The sequence below is a fragment of the Camellia sinensis genome, chromosome 4, assembly GCF_055761805.1.
Source record: "Camellia sinensis isolate YWXY chromosome 4, ASM5576180v1, whole genome shotgun sequence".
NCBI lineage: Eukaryota > Viridiplantae > Streptophyta > Magnoliopsida > Ericales > Theaceae > Camellia > Camellia sinensis.
This window is the reverse complement of record NC_138964.1, coordinates 26,182,640-26,201,394: the sequence shown is the minus strand read 5'-3', so window position 1 is coordinate 26,201,394 and position 18,755 is coordinate 26,182,640. Positions and strand designations below refer to the sequence as shown.

At 33.6% G+C, this 18,755-nt stretch overlaps 1 protein-coding gene across 46 annotated transcripts in view; it reads right to left on the bottom strand.

Moving 5' to 3' along the window:
* Positions 1-205: 205 nt before the first annotated feature.
* LOC114323679 (uncharacterized) overlaps positions 206-18,755 on the bottom strand; it is a 35,662-nt gene continuing 17,112 nt past the window's right edge. For 15 of the 46 annotated variants that reach the window (XR_014366194.1, XR_014366203.1, XR_014366179.1 and 12 more), the window contains 5 exons: positions 8,691-8,737; positions 8,520-8,590; positions 2,829-3,062; positions 2,374-2,510; positions 206-562 (listed from right to left, as the gene is read on the bottom strand). Coding sequence is in view for 11 of the 46 variants with exons in the window: in XM_082924505.1 (XP_082780631.1) it covers positions 323-562; positions 8,520-8,593; positions 8,691-8,737 (361 nt within the window). In the remaining 35 variants the exon portion in view is untranslated. Of the gene's footprint in view, positions 563-2,373; positions 2,511-2,828; positions 3,063-8,519; positions 8,597-8,690; positions 8,738-18,755 lie in introns of those variants that run through there. The other 31 variants (XR_014366196.1, XR_014366216.1, XR_014366217.1 and 28 more) reach the window with 10 other exon arrangements.

Sequence of the window (18,755 nt, the reverse complement as noted above, 5' to 3'; positions counted from 1 at the left end):
TAACTATGCTTCCAAAAGTCAACAATTCCCAATGGAAATAAAATATGTAAGCGAGCACCAAAGCACAACACCAACTCCATATCACCACAGCGAATTGATAAGATTCTCAGTCCAACACTTACACCCAAGCGACAATAGAAGACTACAAACCCCAAGTCAAGCTTAACAGTAATCATAGAATAACATTGCACCCTGATGACAAATATAAGTTGAAAATTTTTGAAAATATATTGCTACTAAAGACTAATTTTGACACTCGTTTTTATAAGTCAGGGTCTTTGAATGTGTGTAGTTTGGAGTATTCACAACTAGGATGCAACTTTCACAACCAAGACGAAACAGCAGATAAGGCATACAACCAGGAAATAAACACAAAACTCTCCGAACCGCACAGAGGCACCCAAGGGATATCGCCAATAGCAAAACAAGCTAGTCTAAATGCTTCCATTGACAAAGGTTTGCAACAGAGAAAAATAATGCAGAATGGAATGACGGGCAATGTAGCAAACACCAAAATCCAAGAAAATCCAAGGAGCGCTGCAGTCTTCAAGACCCTTAGTACCTTTTTTCAGCAGATCAAACAAAGATTTAGAGTTAGTATAAACATGAATGTGTAGAAAGTGATGTTTAAGGGGCCAAGATAGTCAGGCATCACAGAAGCAAGAAGAGCACTAGATTTAAGCCCAAACAGATTGCGAAACAAAGATCCCACACCATGCATAATACCCACACCAATAAAATGCAAGGACTATAAGCATATCCACAACAGGGATTAATATGAATTTTCAGGCCATAACACAAGAATCAAGATGAAAAAGCATGAAAGATTGAGATGGATTGGATGCGAAGAAAAAGATCACCTGAAGTTCTTGTTAAGAGACAAACCAAACATAACACACAAAAAGAATAGGGGTTATTAGCAGGAAATGTAAAATGTAAGCAGTGAAGCCTCCTCAATGCATAGCAACTATTTCTTCATTCCTCAGATATACATACTTTCAAATAGTGTTTCCAAAACTGTCCAGATCTCTCAAGATCCAGTTGTTGCTCATTTTTTTTATTTTTTTTATTACTGTAACTGATTTAGTGCTTATTTTCATTCTGCATTCCTCGAATTCAAATCTCTCAAGTAACTAGTGAAAGTTTATCTGATTGTCAACTTTAAAGCAGAGCACGAAATACCTTCATAATAAAATAAAATAAAATAAAAAAGAATCTATAAGGTTAGGTTTTTGAGCTCTATGCAATTCCACGCCAAGTAAAGCCATATTTCCAGGTTGCCCTACACTATTAAAATAAAATAGGCCCCCTCATCCTTTTGAGTTTGTTTGCTTAAGTATTAGTTGCACCATCATGCTTAGCTCGTCAATTATTTAAAAATTTTGAGTTCAACTTGAGCCAACTCAATTATAAAAACAAGTTAAAACTCAAGTTTAAATTTTTTTTAAAAATTAATTTGCTAATTAAAATTGAAAAAAAATAAATTATGAACAAAATATAAAAGAATACTTATATTAATAATAAATTTTATTAATCAAACATGGAAATTTACATAAATACCAAACACAAATAAATAAAATAAAATAAAATAATAAAAATTGATTTCATAGTATTAAAAAAAATAATAGCAATATTTTTATTTTTTTATATCTTCACGAGACTTATCGAGCTAAGTGTAGGTCTACTTGAGCTCTGCTTAATTACTAAACGGGCCTAAAATCGAGTTCAAACTATTTCACTTAATAAATAAAGTTTAAAGAAACTTTAAATGAACCGACCTTGAGCTATTTAAAAACAATTCAGTTCTTTTGCAGCCCTAATGCCACCCCCAACTTATTTTGCTAGCCTACACAGAATCTTGTTTTCCTTCCAAAACCCTTTTGTTCAAACCGACACTACAGCCACATTCCTTTGCTTACAAGAACCTCTTTTTAACTCGCTCAACTGAAACGTGTGTCAAAAATCAAACTCCAAATTTCAATGCAAATTGCAACTCAACCATGTGAAATAACACTATTTCCAAAAGTCAGCAATTCGCAATGACAAACAACAAGACCCATAACCGACACCTCAACTCAACGGAAATAAAAATAGATGAGTTAGCGCACCAAGCACGGGCCTCTATACACAACACAAACTCCACATCACCACATAATAGCAAATCGATAAGATTCCTAGTCCAACACTTACAAAGAAGTGATAATAGGAGAGTACAAACACCGGGCAAACAAGTAAAAAGGGAACTGTCCCAAAATCAACCGAATAGACAACATCCAACAAATCTAACAATAATCATGATATAACATTTCACCCAAACGACAAAAATATAAGTTGAAAATTTTTGAAAATGTTTTCCTCAGGTAATGAGAATACCTTATCACATGCATATCTTCAGTCCTCAAGTTTGACCATGCTGGTGGGCCTTGACTGCAGCTTTTCCCTGCATCTTAGCATTAGAAATTGCTGCATTTCTTCTACAGTCTCTACCCATTGCATTCGTTTAAATGCCTCTGAAAAAAAAGAACCTTCTCTATTAGCTACATCCAACAATCCAATTATAGCAACGCAAAACAAACCTTAAAGGCGTGGCAAAGGACCTAGGTATTCAAGTTAGAGATGGTGAAAATGAATTGATTTCAACAATAGTTGAACAGGAAAAGTTGAACAGGTTGAGGTTCAATTAAACTGTAGAAGGAAGAAGAGAGCTGTTGAAATCAATACATTTTCCTGCCCAGCTTTTCCTGTTCTTTTTCGATCAAAAGAAGAGAGAGAGAGAGAGAGAGAGAGAGGAGACAATAAAACAAAAGGCCAACATTAATCAAACAAACCTGATAGAAGGGGATAACAGGGGCAGGATCAGTCAGGATTGATGAATACATAACCCCTATTGCATTTGTTCCCCAGCAAAAGAAGGATAAGTCATAATCATTCACAGTTTGTAAGGCAAAACTAACTCTGTTTTTCTGAGGTGAAGTCGCTTGAAATCGAAGAACAGTTTAACAAAATCATAACCACCATTATAATGTTCACCAACGACATCTTCAAGCATCTTATAAGTACACCTATCATTGAAACCTTATCAAGATAGAAAAAAAGAGACAAAAGCATGTATACATAATCATCTACTACTACTCTAGAAAGATCCCACTTGACGTGGAACAAAGTGCTCTTCATGTGGAACAAAATGCTGTGTGGAACTACCTGTTCTGGGGAACTAAGTGCTAAACTATTTTGGGAGCCACCTCTAGAGGATGTACGAGCCACCAATTGAAATCACATCCCATGTATTGTTATATGATTGTCACCTCGATGACCCTTGTACTGTTTTCCCCGTAGATATGGTTATACGTTACGTATAATATCGTATTTATATGTATTTTAAAATGAATTTTTGTTATTAGAGACAAACATGAGTAACTTGTTTGTTTGATGAAAACATATTCACATTTGATCGTTTTCGCCTCAATGCCTATCCATGGAGATTGTGTACCCCTTATGCTCTTAGTATAATACTTCTCACCCTGCAATATGCTTATACTCAGATCAAAATTAGTTACACCAATCACCAGTTCATATATATTCAAAAATTAAAAAACCAAAAAATTAAGTACAAACTAGAATTCAATGTAAAGAAGATAGGCGAAGAACCCAACAAACCATTAAATGTGAAACTATTGAATTGTCCCAAACTAGCACCTAGAAAGACAGCGCCCAAAAATTAACAGGATAGCAAATACTAGACTTATTAAATGTGAAACTGTTGAAACCTGCTACATGCACTTTAAGCCAAAAGTAAGTCGTCTCGACCAAATCATTTTTGCCATAATAGTCTCTTTACTTCCTCAAATGGCGAATTCCCGCAGTAGTCTTCGACGTTGGTTCTAACATCCAATATCCAGCTCTCATAGCCAAAAAATTCATAGCCTAGTTTTCCTTTCTAAGATGTAATCAAACATCTAATTCTTGAACACTTTAAAGGGTAATCTCCTATAGGTACTAAAATGCATTAGTGCAAAGAAAAAAAAATTATTTGCAGGACTTTCAAATAAAAATATATAAAGAAATAATTCATACATGTAGAATCGTAATATTTCCCGAGTAATTTGGCGCCATAAATAGCTTTAATAATTTCATCCAATTGTATTAACATCTACGTGAACCCATATTATCGAGCCAGAAGAAGGCTACATTCGGCAACTTTTAACTCAGCTTCGTAGCTGTCGCATACACCTCTGATCTGTATAACATGTATAGTTTTAATCGTACCCAAATAATCGCAGAAAACAACACCGCTGAACCATAAACAGTCCCACATATCCTAATGAATGATGCATATGAGTTGATTTTATTCCAATACATGGGAGGAGGAACCCAAATAAACCTACCAATTGGTTGTTCCAAGTGTAGAATATTAATATACTCGACACACTAATTGTCTAAACTTTAATAAAATCCTCGAAACAACCATATTGATACGGACCCAATTTCAAAAATAGGTCCATATACTCCTTCACGGAAATGTATATGGGTCTTTTCAATTTTGATTATAATCCGTATAAGGTACGAAGATGTGGTAAATGCTTTTCTTCGAATTGAGTTTTCAAACTAATCTCAAATGAGATCGATATACAATAATCCATATTTCTAACTAAAAAACTAATCACAGGTCTCATACGAAAAAGAACCATTTTGAAAACCTACGGAATTAAAAAATACAACAATCAATTTTTAAGAAGATATATACATAACAAAGTTAATAACTACCATTATATGAATACTCCTTGTCACTTACTGATTCAACTGATTCATGTCATTCAAGAGAGATGATCCAATAAGTGAGGAGGAGTATTCATATAATAATAAATGTTATTATCTTTGTTATGTATGTATCTTCTTGAAAATTGTTAGTATTATCTTTTTAATTTTATAGGTTTCAAAATGAACCTTTTTGTATTAGACCTGTGATTAGTTTTTTAGTTAGAAATAACGATTATTGTATGTCAACCCCATTTGAGGTTAGTTTGATAACCCAATTTGAAGAAAAACATTTACCCCACCTCCGTATTTTATACAAATTACAATCAAAATTGACATAGCCCACATATTTTCGTATATAAGGACATATTTTCGAATTTGGGTCCGCATGAGTACGGCCATTTCGAAGAGTTTATTAAAATTCAAAAACGAAGAGTTAATTAAAATTCAAAAAATTAGGGTTTCGAGTATAATTAATACTCTGCTCCTAGAACAACCAATTCTAGGGTCATTTGGATTCCTCCTTCCATGGATTGGATAACAATCATCTCAGATATATCGTTCATTAAGCTTCAACGGGGTTGTTTTGCAAGATCATTTGGGTACGATGAAAGCTATACACACTATATAGCTCAGAGTTGTACGCGACAGATACGAAACTGAGCTAAAAGCTACTAAATGTAGCCTTCTTCTAGCTCGACAATATGTGTTCACGTAGCTATTAATACAATTGGATAACTCATTCATTGTTAAAGCTATTAAAGGCAGCGAATTACCAATGAAATATTACGATCTCTACATGTATTAATTATTGCTTTATTTATTTTATTTAGAAGTTGTTCACATGAATTTTTTTTTTTCTTCACACTAACGCATTTGTACCTACAAGAAATTAATTCCTAAAGAGTTCAACACTTAAATGTTCGATTACATCCCCAAAGAGGGATACCAGGTTGTGAATTTTTTAGCTGCGAGAGCCCGAGATTGGATGCTAGAACTAACCTTGAAGACTACTACAGCAATTCACCGTGCTTTTGAGAAAGTGAGACTATTATGGCAAAAATGATTTGACCGAAATGACTTACTTTAGGCTTAAAGCACAGATAGCAAATTTCAATAGTTTCACATTTAATATGCCTAATAGTTGCTATCCTGTTAATTTCTGCACATTGTCTTTCTAGGTGCTAGTTTAGGACAATTCAACAGTTTCACGTTTAACGGTTTATCGGCATCTTTGCTCATCTTCTTGATGTTTAATTCTAGTTTGTACTTAACTAAACTTTTGGTTTTTTAGTTTTTGAATATATATAGACTGTTGATTAGTGCAACTAATTTTGATCTGACTATGAGCATACAGCAGATTGAGTAATATTATACCGAGAGCATAAGAGTTAGAAAATCTCCATGAATAGACATTTAGGCCAAAATGATAAAATACAAAACAAATAAGTTACTATGTTCGTCTATGATAACAGAAATTCATTTTAAAATACCAATAAATGCAATATTATACCTAACATATAACCATATCCACGGACAAAACAGAACATATAAATACATTATTATACCTAACATATAACCATAACCACGAACAAAACAGAACAAGAGTCACCAGAGTGACAATCATATAACAATACAAGGGATGCAATTTCAAGAGATGGCTGGTGCGGATTTTGTTCGGGTGTTCGGACAACGGAATCACCCGACCAAACCCCATTGTGAACAAGGAGGGACCTGGCTAGGGGACTTTAGGAGTTAGTGCCCATGATTTGTGTCACTCCAAGAAGACCAATTATTTTGTGGAATTAGAGGTGATTAGGCCTAAGTTAAGCCTCAAAGGCTTTGGGCTTGGTCAGTCCCTGGACCTCGTGGAATCATTTTTTCAGACCAAATGACACCGATTTTGGGACAGTCCAAAGGTGGTTCTTCCTCTCATATGCCTAAAATTACAAGCCACATATGGTCAAATGTTGTTGATAACCTTGGAAAAGGAGACGATTGCAACCAACTTCCGGTCGACTGCAGTTTACAAATTTACAAAATTACAATTTCATAGTTGGTCAATGGTTTTAAAACTAAACAAGCGGAAACCGAACCGAACTAAACTAAACTACACGTGTTTCTATTGGACTGGTTTAACAGATTGCATCCTTATCACCTCGTCTCTACATCCCAGAATTTTTATTTTTGTGGCATTGATTGAGTAGTTGGAAATTTACATTTACCTTTCAACATTTCAACTGTCTAAATGCTAACTTCCAAGTTCCAACGTAATTTAGATCTCACTTATCTAATTAAATGTTGTTTAGATCTCTCAAATTCCAATCTCTTCTCTCTAGTAAATAAAAACTTATCTAATAAATTATCAGTGAATGAATTACATGTGCAAGAGATACTCAGCTATTGTTCGATGGCTGAGGAGCTTTAAACTTTGGCCCTCTCTTGGTTTATAGTGTCGCTTGGGTGTTCCTGGCAACTCTAGTGCCTTGGTTGTTGAAGAGGGAAAAGGGTGGGAAGAGAAATAATTGGATTATTATCCATCTAGGCTTGTTGTGCCCTATTTAGTTAGCAGGATAGGAAACATAAGACAATTTGATACTGAATATTCCTTGTCTTTGCCCGTTATATTGATGTACCTTATTTCTATACCTTATTTCTAGTATTTTGTATATTTGGGATCTGTTGGCCAATGTTACATGGATTCTTAAAAATATATCAAATATCCGTTTCGGACACTTACACTTGGATTAGGGTTTGGTATATGTGTCTCACACTTGCAATTGAACACTTCTTGTGAGAAACTAAATTGGATTTTATATAAATTTTCATGACCGTTATGAGGGTGAAGTGCCACTTTCCTTCTCCTATCTCTTCATCTTTGCGTGTTACTGGTCACCTCCCTCAAAAACTAAACCCTAGTTGATCAAGTACAAACCATCCCCAACCTATTCCCATACCTATTAGCTACTAATTTAATCTTAAAATCCATAAATCAGTGTTATCCAGTCCCATTAATTGCACGCTTTCAGAAATGATGCAATCTGCAGGTTATAGAAATCAATTCAATTCCACCCTCTTCCTTTTCACAAACACAAATCTTTCTTTTCCCTCTTACAACACTAACCCTAGAAGCTTTTCAAGACCAAAGCCCAGACCCACGCCCACATCTGACACCCATATTCAAGAACATGTACACCACAGGTCTAGACCAAGCATCGAATTTGTAGAGCTTTTGGATATGCAAGGGCGTGTAAAGTGCCTTTCGGCAGTGGCATCTTGTCATACACAAGAAGCATGCCCATGGGGGCCTCGGTTTATAAAATTGTTTAATTATCAAAAAAAGGAAATTTAAGATAAAGAATTGAAGGGTGTGAGAACAACCTCAAAATTTTGTCTTCAATCTCAAATCACTACCCTTTGTTGCAATTTTTGGAACCCTTAAATCCCCATTATTTACCACACATCCACCCTTCAAAAACCAATGTCACCCACCCAAAGCCCATTTTTCAGTTGCCATTTATTAGGCTTGGGTTCACTACTAGTAGGAGCAGTTAACCTCATCTTGTCCTACATTGTAGGTTATTAACTTATTTTGTTACTACACGCTTCCCTTTCTCTGTCTTCCCACTACATGCCTTGCAAGGAAAAATAGAAGGCAAAAAAAGCTGGCTGTTAAGGCACAAAGCATCCAAGTAACAAAATAACCACCCAGCAACACGAAACAATAAAAATAACTGTAAAAAACGTAACAAATATTCTCTAACCTTTGGGGGGGAAAACACATCTGTTTGCTGCAGCATGGACAAGCAAGGACACCATGACTGAGACAACGTATCTTTTATAAAAAAACATGTCAGAAACTCGCATACCATTTTTCTCTCGTTATAATTACTTATGAAGCAAAAGAAAGTTTCAAGTAGAACTCAATAAATCACCTAATTGAGTCTTTATGTACTCGGTAGGGGAATCATAGGAAATGAACCTGTAAAAAAAAAAGGGTACTCCCAAGAGTTAACTAGCCATTCAATGACAAAAGTATCTTGAATTTCCCGTGGATATGGTTATATGTTAGATATGATATCGTATTTATATGTATTTTAAAATGGATTTTTGTTCTCAGAGACGAACATGAGTAACTTGTTTATTTGATGAAAGCATATTAATATTTGATCATTTTGGCCTCAATGCCTATCCATGGAGATTTTCTACCCCTTATGCTCTTGGTATAATACTTCTCACTCTGCAATATGCTTACAGTCATATCAGAATTTGTTACACTAATCACCAGTTCATATATATTCAAAAATTAAAAAACCAAAAAAGTTAAAAGATAAGTAAAAACTAGAATTAAACATCAAGAAGATAGGAAAAGAACCCGACAAACCGTCACTATTGAATTATCCCAAACTAGCACCGAGAAAGATAGCATGCAAAAATTAACAGGATAGCAAATATTAGACTTAATAAATGTGAAACTATTGAAACCTGCTACATGTGCTTTAAGCCTAAAATAAATCGTCTCAACCAAATCATTTTTGCCATAATAAACTTTTTACTTCCTCAAAGTACGGCGAATTGCCGCAGTAGTCTTCGACGTTGGTTCTAGTATCCAATCTCTAGCTCTCATTGCCAAAAAAAATCACAACCTATTTTTCCCTCCTAAAATGTAATCAAACATCTAATTCTTGAACTCTTTAAGGGGTTAGGTAAAAAAATGCATTAGTGCAAAGAAAAAAAATTTATTTGCAGGACTCCTAAAAAAATATATATAAAGAAATAATTCATACATGTAGAGATCGTAATATTCCACGTTAATTTGCCGCCTTTGATAGCTTTAATAATGAATGAGTCATCTAATTGTGTTAACATCTACGTGAACCCATATTGTCAAAGCTAAAAGGAGGCTACATTCGGCAGCTTTTAACTCAACTTTGTAGCTGTCACCTACATCTCTGAGCCGTATAACATGTATAGCTTTAATTATACCGAAATGATCTTGGAAAACAACCCCACTAAACCATAAACAGTCCCACCTATCCTAATGAATGATCTATCTGAACTGATTTTATTCCAATCCATGGGAGGAGGAACCCAAACAAACCTACCAATTGGTTGTTCCGAGGGTAGAATATTAATCTTACTCGACACACTAATTGTCTACACTATAATAAATTCCTCGAAATAGCCATACTGATGCGGACCCAATTTCAAAAATATGTCCATATAATGTATATGGTGATTTTATATTTCGATTATAATCCGTATAAAGTACGAAGATGTGGTAAATGCTTTTCTTTGAATTGGATTCTCAAACTAATGTTAAATGGGAGCGATATACAATAATCTATATCTCTAATTAAAAAATCAATCACAGTTCTTACACAAAAAAGAACCATTTTGAAACCTGCGGAATTAATAAAATACTACAATCAATTTTTAAGGGGTGACCATTGGTTTAATGGTTAAGACTTGGCCTAATAACCTTGAGGTTATGGGTTCAAGTCTTGGGACCACCACTTTACGCATTATGCCAAAGGTTAGGTGTGTACTGAATCTTTCCCCTCCCAAACACACATTAATGTGTACTTATTGGGCGTTGTTTTTTACTACAATCAATTTTTAAAAAGATATATACATAACAAAGATAATAACTATCATTATATGAATATACTCCTCTTCACTTACTAACTGATTCATGTCATTGAAAAGAGATAATCCACTAAGTGAGGAGGAGTATTCATATAATAATAAGTGTTATTGTCTTTGTTATGTATATATCTTCTTGAAAATTGTTAGTATTATATTTTTAACTTTGTAGGTTTCAAAATGAAACCTTTTTGTATAAGACATGTGATTAGTTTTTTAGTTAAAAATAGAGATTATTTTATGTCAACCGCATTTGAGATTAGTTTGAGAACCCAATTCGAAGAAAAACATTTACTCCACCTCCGTACTTCATACAAATTACAATCGAAATTGACACAACCCATATAGATTTTCGTATATATTGACATATTTTCGAATTAGGGTCCGCATGAGTTTATTAAAATTCAAAAAATCAGGGTTTCGAGTATGATTAATACTCTGCTTTTAGAACAACCAATTGGTATGGTTATTTGGATTCTTCCTTCCATTGATTGGATTAAAATCAACTCAGATATATCATTTATTAAGACAGATGGGACAGTTTATGCTTCAGTGCGGGGTTGTTTTACGAGACCATTTGGGTACGATTAAAACTCTACAAGTTATACAGCTCACAGTTGTACACGACAGATACGAAGCTAAGCTAAAAGCTACCGAATGTAGCCTCTTTCTAACTCAACAATATAGGTTCATGTAGATATTAATACAATTGAATAACTCATTCATTGTTAAAGCTATTAAAGGCGGCGAATTACCAGTGAAATATTACGATCTCTACATGTATTAATTATTGCTTTATTTATTTTATTTAGAAGTCGTTCAAATGAATTTTTTTTTCTTTACACAAATGCATTTTTGTACCTACAGGAAATTAACTCCTAAAAAGTTCAACAATTACATGTTTGATTACATCTCTACAAAGGGATACCAAGTTGTGAATTTTTTAGCAACGAGAGCCAGAGATTGCATGCTAGAACTAACCTCGAAGACTACTACGGCAATTCACCGTGCTTTTGAGAAAGTGAGACTATTATGGCAGGAATGATTTGACCGAGATGACTTACTTTAGGCTTAAAGCGCAGATAGCAAGTTTCAAGAGTTTCACATTTAATAAGTCTAATAATTGCTATACTGTAAATTTTTGCACGTCGTCTTTCTAGGTGCTAGTTTGGTACAAGTCACTAGTTTCACGTTTAACGGTTTATCGGCATCTTTGCCTAAACGCTGCCATACACGTGTTTCTATTGGACTGGTTTAACAGATTGCATCCTTATCACCTCGTCTCTGCATCCCAGACTATTTATTTTTGGGACATTGATTTTAGTAGTAGGAAATTTACATTTATCTTTCGACATTTCAATTGTCTAAATGCTGACTTCCAAGTTCCAACGTAATTTAGATCTCACTTATCTAATTAAATGTTTTTTAGATCTCTCAAATTGCAATCTCCTCTCTAGTAAATGAAAACTTATCTAATAAATTAACTGTGACTGGACTACATGTGCAAGAGATACTCAACTATTGTTCAGTGGCTGAGGAGTTTTAAACTTTGGCCCTCTCTTCGTTTAGTGTGGCTTGGGTGTTCCTGGCAACTCTAATGCCTTGGTTGTTGAAGAGGGAAAAGGGTGGGGAAGAGAAATAATTGGATTATTATCCATCTAGGCTTGATGTGGCATATTTAGTTAGCAGGATAGGAAACATAAGACAATTTGATAGTACCGAATATTCCTTGTCTTTGCCCGTTATATTGATCTACCTTATTTCTAGTATTTTGTATATTTGGGATCTGTTGGCCAATGTTACATGGATTCTTAAAAATATATCAAATTTCCGTTTCGGACACTTCACACTTGGATTAGGGTTTGGGATATGTGGCTCACACTTGCAATTGAACACCTCTTGTGAGAAACTAAATTGGATTTTATATAAATTTTCATGACCGTTATGAGGGTAAAGTGCCACTTTCCTTCTCCTATCTCTTCATCTTTGCGTGTTACTGTTCACCTCCCTCAAAAACTAAACCCTAGTTTATCAAGTACAAACCATCCCCAACCTATTCCCATACCTATTAGCTACTAATTTAATCTTAAAAATCCATAAATCAGTGTTATTCAGTCCCTTTCATTGCACTCTATCAGAAATGATGCAATCTGAAAGTCATAGAAATCAATTCAAATCCACCCTTTTCCTTTTCACAAACACAAATCTTTATTTTACTTCTTACAACACTAACCCTAGAAGCTTTTCAAGACCAAAGCCCAGACCCACGCCCACAACTGACACCCATATCCAAGAACATGTACACCATAGGTCTAGACCAAGTATAGAATTTGTAGAGCTTTTGGATATGCAAGGGCGTGTAAAGTGCCTTTTGGCAGTGACATCTTTTCATACACAAGAAGCATTCCCATGGGGGCCTCGGTTTATAAAATTGTTTACGTATAAAAAAAAGGAAATTTAAGATAAAGAATTGAAAGGGGTAAGAACAACCCCAAAATTTTGTGTCTTCAATCTTGAATCACTACCTTTTGTTGCAATTTTTGGAACCCTTAAATCCCCATAATTTACCACCTATCCACCCTTCAAAAACCAATGTCACCCACCCAAAGCCTATTTTTCAGTGGCCATTTATTAGGCTTGGTTTCACTACTAGTAGGAGCACTTAACCTCATCTTGTCCTACATTGTAGGTCATTAACTTATCTTGTCACTTCACGCTTCTCTTTCTCTATCTTCCCACTACAGGCCTTAACAAGGAAAAATAGAAGGCGAAAAAAGCTGGCTGTCTTGGCACAAAGCATCCAAGTAACAAAACACCCAGCAACACCAAACTAAGGGTGCAACTTGGGCGGGCTCAACCCGAGCAACCCATGCCCAACCCGAGTTTTTTTAGGGGTTGGACAACAATATCTTGTAATTTGGACGGGCCTGGGCAGATTTTTGATGCCCGAATTGTAATTCGGGCCGGGCCAGGCCTGGGCAGAATCAATGGCTAACCCAAGCAATCCGAACCCGAATTGCATTTAATATGTTGGCCCCGTTTGGTAGAGCTGTGAAAAAGTGATTATAGATTATAACTTAACAGATTATGACTTATAGCTGTGAACATAAGCAATTAACCTATTTGGTGCAACTGTGAGATTATGGATTTAAACAGCAAAGTAATGCTTGGTTAATAAGTTGTAAAATAGTTCTTTACTGTATAATTGTCCTTTCTGTCTTTATATGATATAAAAATGATTATTTTGTCATTTTTATCAGTTTTCATTTTTAAAAAAAATATATCATTAATAAAAGTTAATATAATTAGTATTAATTAGTATCAATTAATATAAAAATTGATACATTTGCTAAAAATGTAATGAAAGTATTATTATCACAATTATTTTCCATTATAAATCAATTAGTATCAATTAATTGCTTAATTAGTATCAATTAATACTAAAATTATTAATTAGTATCAATTAATGGCTTAATTAGTCTCAATTAATATTAAAATTATTTAGTATAAATTAATATTAATATTTAATTTTTATTAGTATCAATTAATATTAATAATCAACAATTGTTATTAATTAGTATCAATTAATAATTAATTTATTACAGAAGTATACAATATTAATTTATTAATAATTAATACCAATTAATATTGATTTTTTTCTTTTTCTTCAGAAATATACAATTTTTTATTTTTTAATTAATATAAAAATATATAATATGAATTTATTAACAATTAATACCAATTAATATTTATTTATCAATTAATATTGATTTTTTTCTTTTTCTTTAGAAATATACAATTTTTTTATTTTTTAATTAATACTAATATTTGGGTATTGACGAGGGCATTTAAGTAATTTTAGCCCCCCCACACCGGCTACGCGCTTAAGTCAAAAATTTAAGCATTCCCTGACCAGCTTTTGAGATAAGCTAAGAAATAGCTTGATTTAAGCTATAAGCTGGTTAACTTAAGCTGCACCAAACACAATATTTTAGCTTAAATTAAGCTAAAAGCTGAAATAAGCAGCTTATAAGCTCTACCAAACAGGCCTATTATATAAATTATATAATATATATATAAATTAAATTAAATAGCTATCCTTATTTATTTATTTATTTATTATTTTTGGCTGATCTTTCACCCTTGGATTAACATCTTTTATTTGGACCATTAGATTAAATCTAAAAAGAAAACCCTACCTTATCTCTCTCTCAAACTCATTTCAATTGCAATTAATTAAATCTGTTGAAGTTTATTAATTAATTGCAATTGAAGAAACTTTCAAATCTGTTGAAGTTTTATATGTACCAGTGTTTGTGGCTGGTCTAGCATTTATGCACCAGATTTGAAATCTATTGATTATAGCATGTCTAGCATTTATGTACCAAATTTGAAAGTTTCTAACTAATGGACTTGTGAATTTCGGGCAATTTGGACTTAACCCGAGTTCAAATTATAAAGCTTGGTCCGGGCTTCGGCAGCCATGCTCGGGTTGATGGTCGGGCTTGGGCACTGCCAAACACAATTCGGACTAGGCTCAGGCCAAACCCCAACCGGACCGAACCCGCCCAAGTTGCACCCCTACACCAAACAAAAAAAATAACAATAAAAAAAAAGAAGGTACCCCCAAGAGTTAACTAGCCATTCAATGACATAGTAACTTGAATTTTTGCCCGTGGATATGGTTATATATTAGATATAATATTGTATTTATATTAACTTTTTATATCAGAGACGAACATGAGTAACTTGTTTGTTTGATGAAAACAATTTCATATTTGATCATTTTGGCCTCAATGCCTATCCATGGAGATTTTCAACCCGTTATGCTCTCAATATAATACTTCTCACTCTACAATATGCTTATAGTCAGATCAAAATTTGTTACACTAATCACCAGTTCATATATATTCAAAAATTGAAAAACCAAAATAGTTAAGATAAGTCTAAATTAGAATTAAACATCAAGAAGATAGACGAAGAATCGGATAAACTGTTGAAAGTGAAACTATTGAATTGTCCCAAACTAGCATTTAGAAAGACACGTGCAAAAATTAACAGGATAGCAAATACTATTTTTATTAAATGTGAAACTATTGAAACCTACTATATGCGCTTTAAGCCTAAAACAAGTCGTCTCAACCAAATCATTTTTGCCATAATAGTCACTTTACTTACTCAAAGCATGGCAAATTGCCACGATAGTCGTTGACATTGGTTCTAGCATCTAATCTCTAACTCTTATTGCCAAAAAATCCAGTCTAGTTTTCCTCTCTAAGATGTAATCAAACATCTAATTCTTGAACTCTTTAACGGGTAATCTCTTAATAGGTACAAAAATGCATTAGAGTAAAGAAAAAAATTTATTTGCAAGACTTCTAAATGACAATATATGAGGAAATAATTCATACATGCAGAGATCGTAAAATTCCACGACTAATTTGCTGCTTTTGATAACTTTCATAATGAATGAGTCATACAATTGTATTAACACCTACATGAATCCATATTGTCGAGCTAGAAGGAGGCTACATTCGACAACTTTTGACTCAGCTTCGTAGTTGTCACATACACCTTTGAGCCGTATAACACGTATAGCTTTAATCGTACCCAAATGATCTCAGAAAACAACCCCGTTGAACCATAAACAATCCCACATGTCCAAATGAATGATGCACCTGAGTTGATTTCATTCCAATCCATCGGAGGATGAACCCAAATAAGCCAACCAATTGGTTGTTCCAAGTATAGATTATTAATCATACAAGACACTAATTGTCTGAACTTTAATAAAATCCTCGAAATAGCCACACTGATACGGACCCAATTTCAAAAATACGTCCATATACTCATTCACGAAAATGTATATGGTTCTTTTCAATTTCGATTATAATCCGTATAAGGTACGAAGATGTCGTAAATGTTTTTCTTCGAATTGGGTTCTCAAACTAATCTCAAATGGAATCGATATACAATAACTCATATTTCTAACTAAAAAACTAATCACAAGTCTCATACGAAAAAGAACTATTTTGAAACCTGCGAAATTAATAAAATACAACAATCAATTTTTAAGAAGATATATACATAACAAAGTTAATAACTATCACTATATGAATACTTCTCTTCACTTACAAACTGATTCATGTCATTCAAGAGGGGTGATACAAGAAGTAAAGAGTATTCATATAATAATAAATGTTATTATCTTTGTTATGTATGTATCTTATTGAAAATTGTTAGTATTATTTTTTTAATTTTGTAGGTTTCAAAATGGAACCTTTTTGTAAAAGACCTGTGATTAGTTTTTTAATTAGAAATAAGGATTATTGTATGTCAACCCCATTTGAGATTAGTTTGAGAACCCAATTCAAAGAAAAACATTTACCCCACCTCCGTATTTTATACAAATTACAATCGAAATTAACACCGCCCATATACATTTCTATATATAAGTATATGGACATATTTTCGAATTTTAATTCGCGTGAGTACGGCCATTTCGAGGAGTTTATTAAAATTCATAAAAATAGGGTGTCGAGTATAATTAGTACTCAGCTCTTAGAACAACCAATTGGTAGCGTTCTTTAGATTACTCCTTCCATAGATTCGATTAAAATCAACTCAGGCATATCATTCATTAAGACAGATGAGACTGTTTATGCTTCAACGGGGTAGTTTTCCAAGATCATTTGGATACGATTAAAACTATACAAGCTATACGGCTCAGAGTTGTACGCGACAAATACGAAGCTGAGCTAAAAGCTGCCGAATGTGGCCTCCTTCTAGCTCGATAATATGGGTTCACGTAGATATTAATACAATTGGAAAACTCATTCATTGTTAAAGCTATTAAAGATGGCAAATTACCGGTAGAATATTACGATCTCAACATATATGAATTATTGCTTTATTTATTATTACTTATAAATCGTTCAAATGATTTTTTTTTTTTTCTTTACACTAATGCATTTTTATATTTACAGGAAATTACCTCCAAAAGAGTTCAACAATTACATGTTTGATTACATCCCTAGAGAGGGATACTAGGACATGAATTTTTTGGCTACGAGAGTCAGAGATTGGATGCTAGAACTAACCTTGAAGACTACTACGGCAATTCAACGTACTTTTGAGAAAGTGAGACTAATATGGCAAGAATAATTTGGCCAAGATGACTTAGTTTAGGCATAAAGCGCAGATAGCAAGTTTGAATAGTTTCACATTTAATAATTCTTATATTTGCTATCTTGTTGATTTTTGCATGTCATATTTCTAAGATGCTAGTTTGGGACAATTCAATAGTTTCACGTTAAACGGTTTATCGGCTTCTTCGCCTATTTTCTTGATGTTTAATTCTAGTTTGTACTTATCTTAACTTTTGTTTTTTAATTTTTGAATATATACGAATTGGTAGTTAGAGAAACTAATTTTGATCTGACTATGAGCATACTGCAGAGTGAGTACTTATACCGAGAGCATAAGAGTTAAAAAATCTCCATGGATAGGCATTTAGGCGAAAAACGATCAAATATAAATGTCTTCGTCAAACAAATAAGTTACTCATGTTCATCTATAATAACCGAAATTCTTTTAAAATACATATAAACATATAAGTGAAGAACCCGATAAACCGTTAAATGTGAAACTATTGAATTGTCCCAAACTAGCATCTAGAAAAACAGCATGCAAAAATTAACAAGATAGCCAATACTAAACTTATTAAATGTGAAACTATTGAAACCTACTATATGCGCTTTAAGCCTAAAATAAGTCGTCTCGACCAAATCATTTATGCCATAATAGTCTCTTTACTTCTTCAAAGCACGGCAAATTGCCACAGTAGTCATCGACATCAAACATCTAATTCTTAAACTCTTTAAAATTGCCACAGTAGTCATCGACATCAAACATCTAATTCTTAAACTCTTTAACAGGTAATCTCTTATAGGTACAAAAATGCATTAGAGTAAAGAAAAAAATTTATTTGCAGGACTTCTAAATAACAATATATGAGAAAATAATTCATACATGTAGAGATCGTGATATTCCACAACTAATTTGTCGCCTTTGATAGCTTTAATAATGAATGAGTCATCTAATTGTTTTGACATTTACGTGAACCCATATTGTCGAGCCAGGAGGCTACATTCGGCAACTTGACTCAGCTTCGTAGCTGTCGCATACACCTTTGAGCCGTATAACATGTATAGTTTTAATCGTACCCAAATTATCTTAGAAAACAACCCCGTTGAACCATAGACAGTCCCACCTGTCCAAATGAATGATGCATCTGAGTTGATTTCATTCTAATCCATCAGAGAGGAACCCAAATAAGCCAACCAATTGGTTGT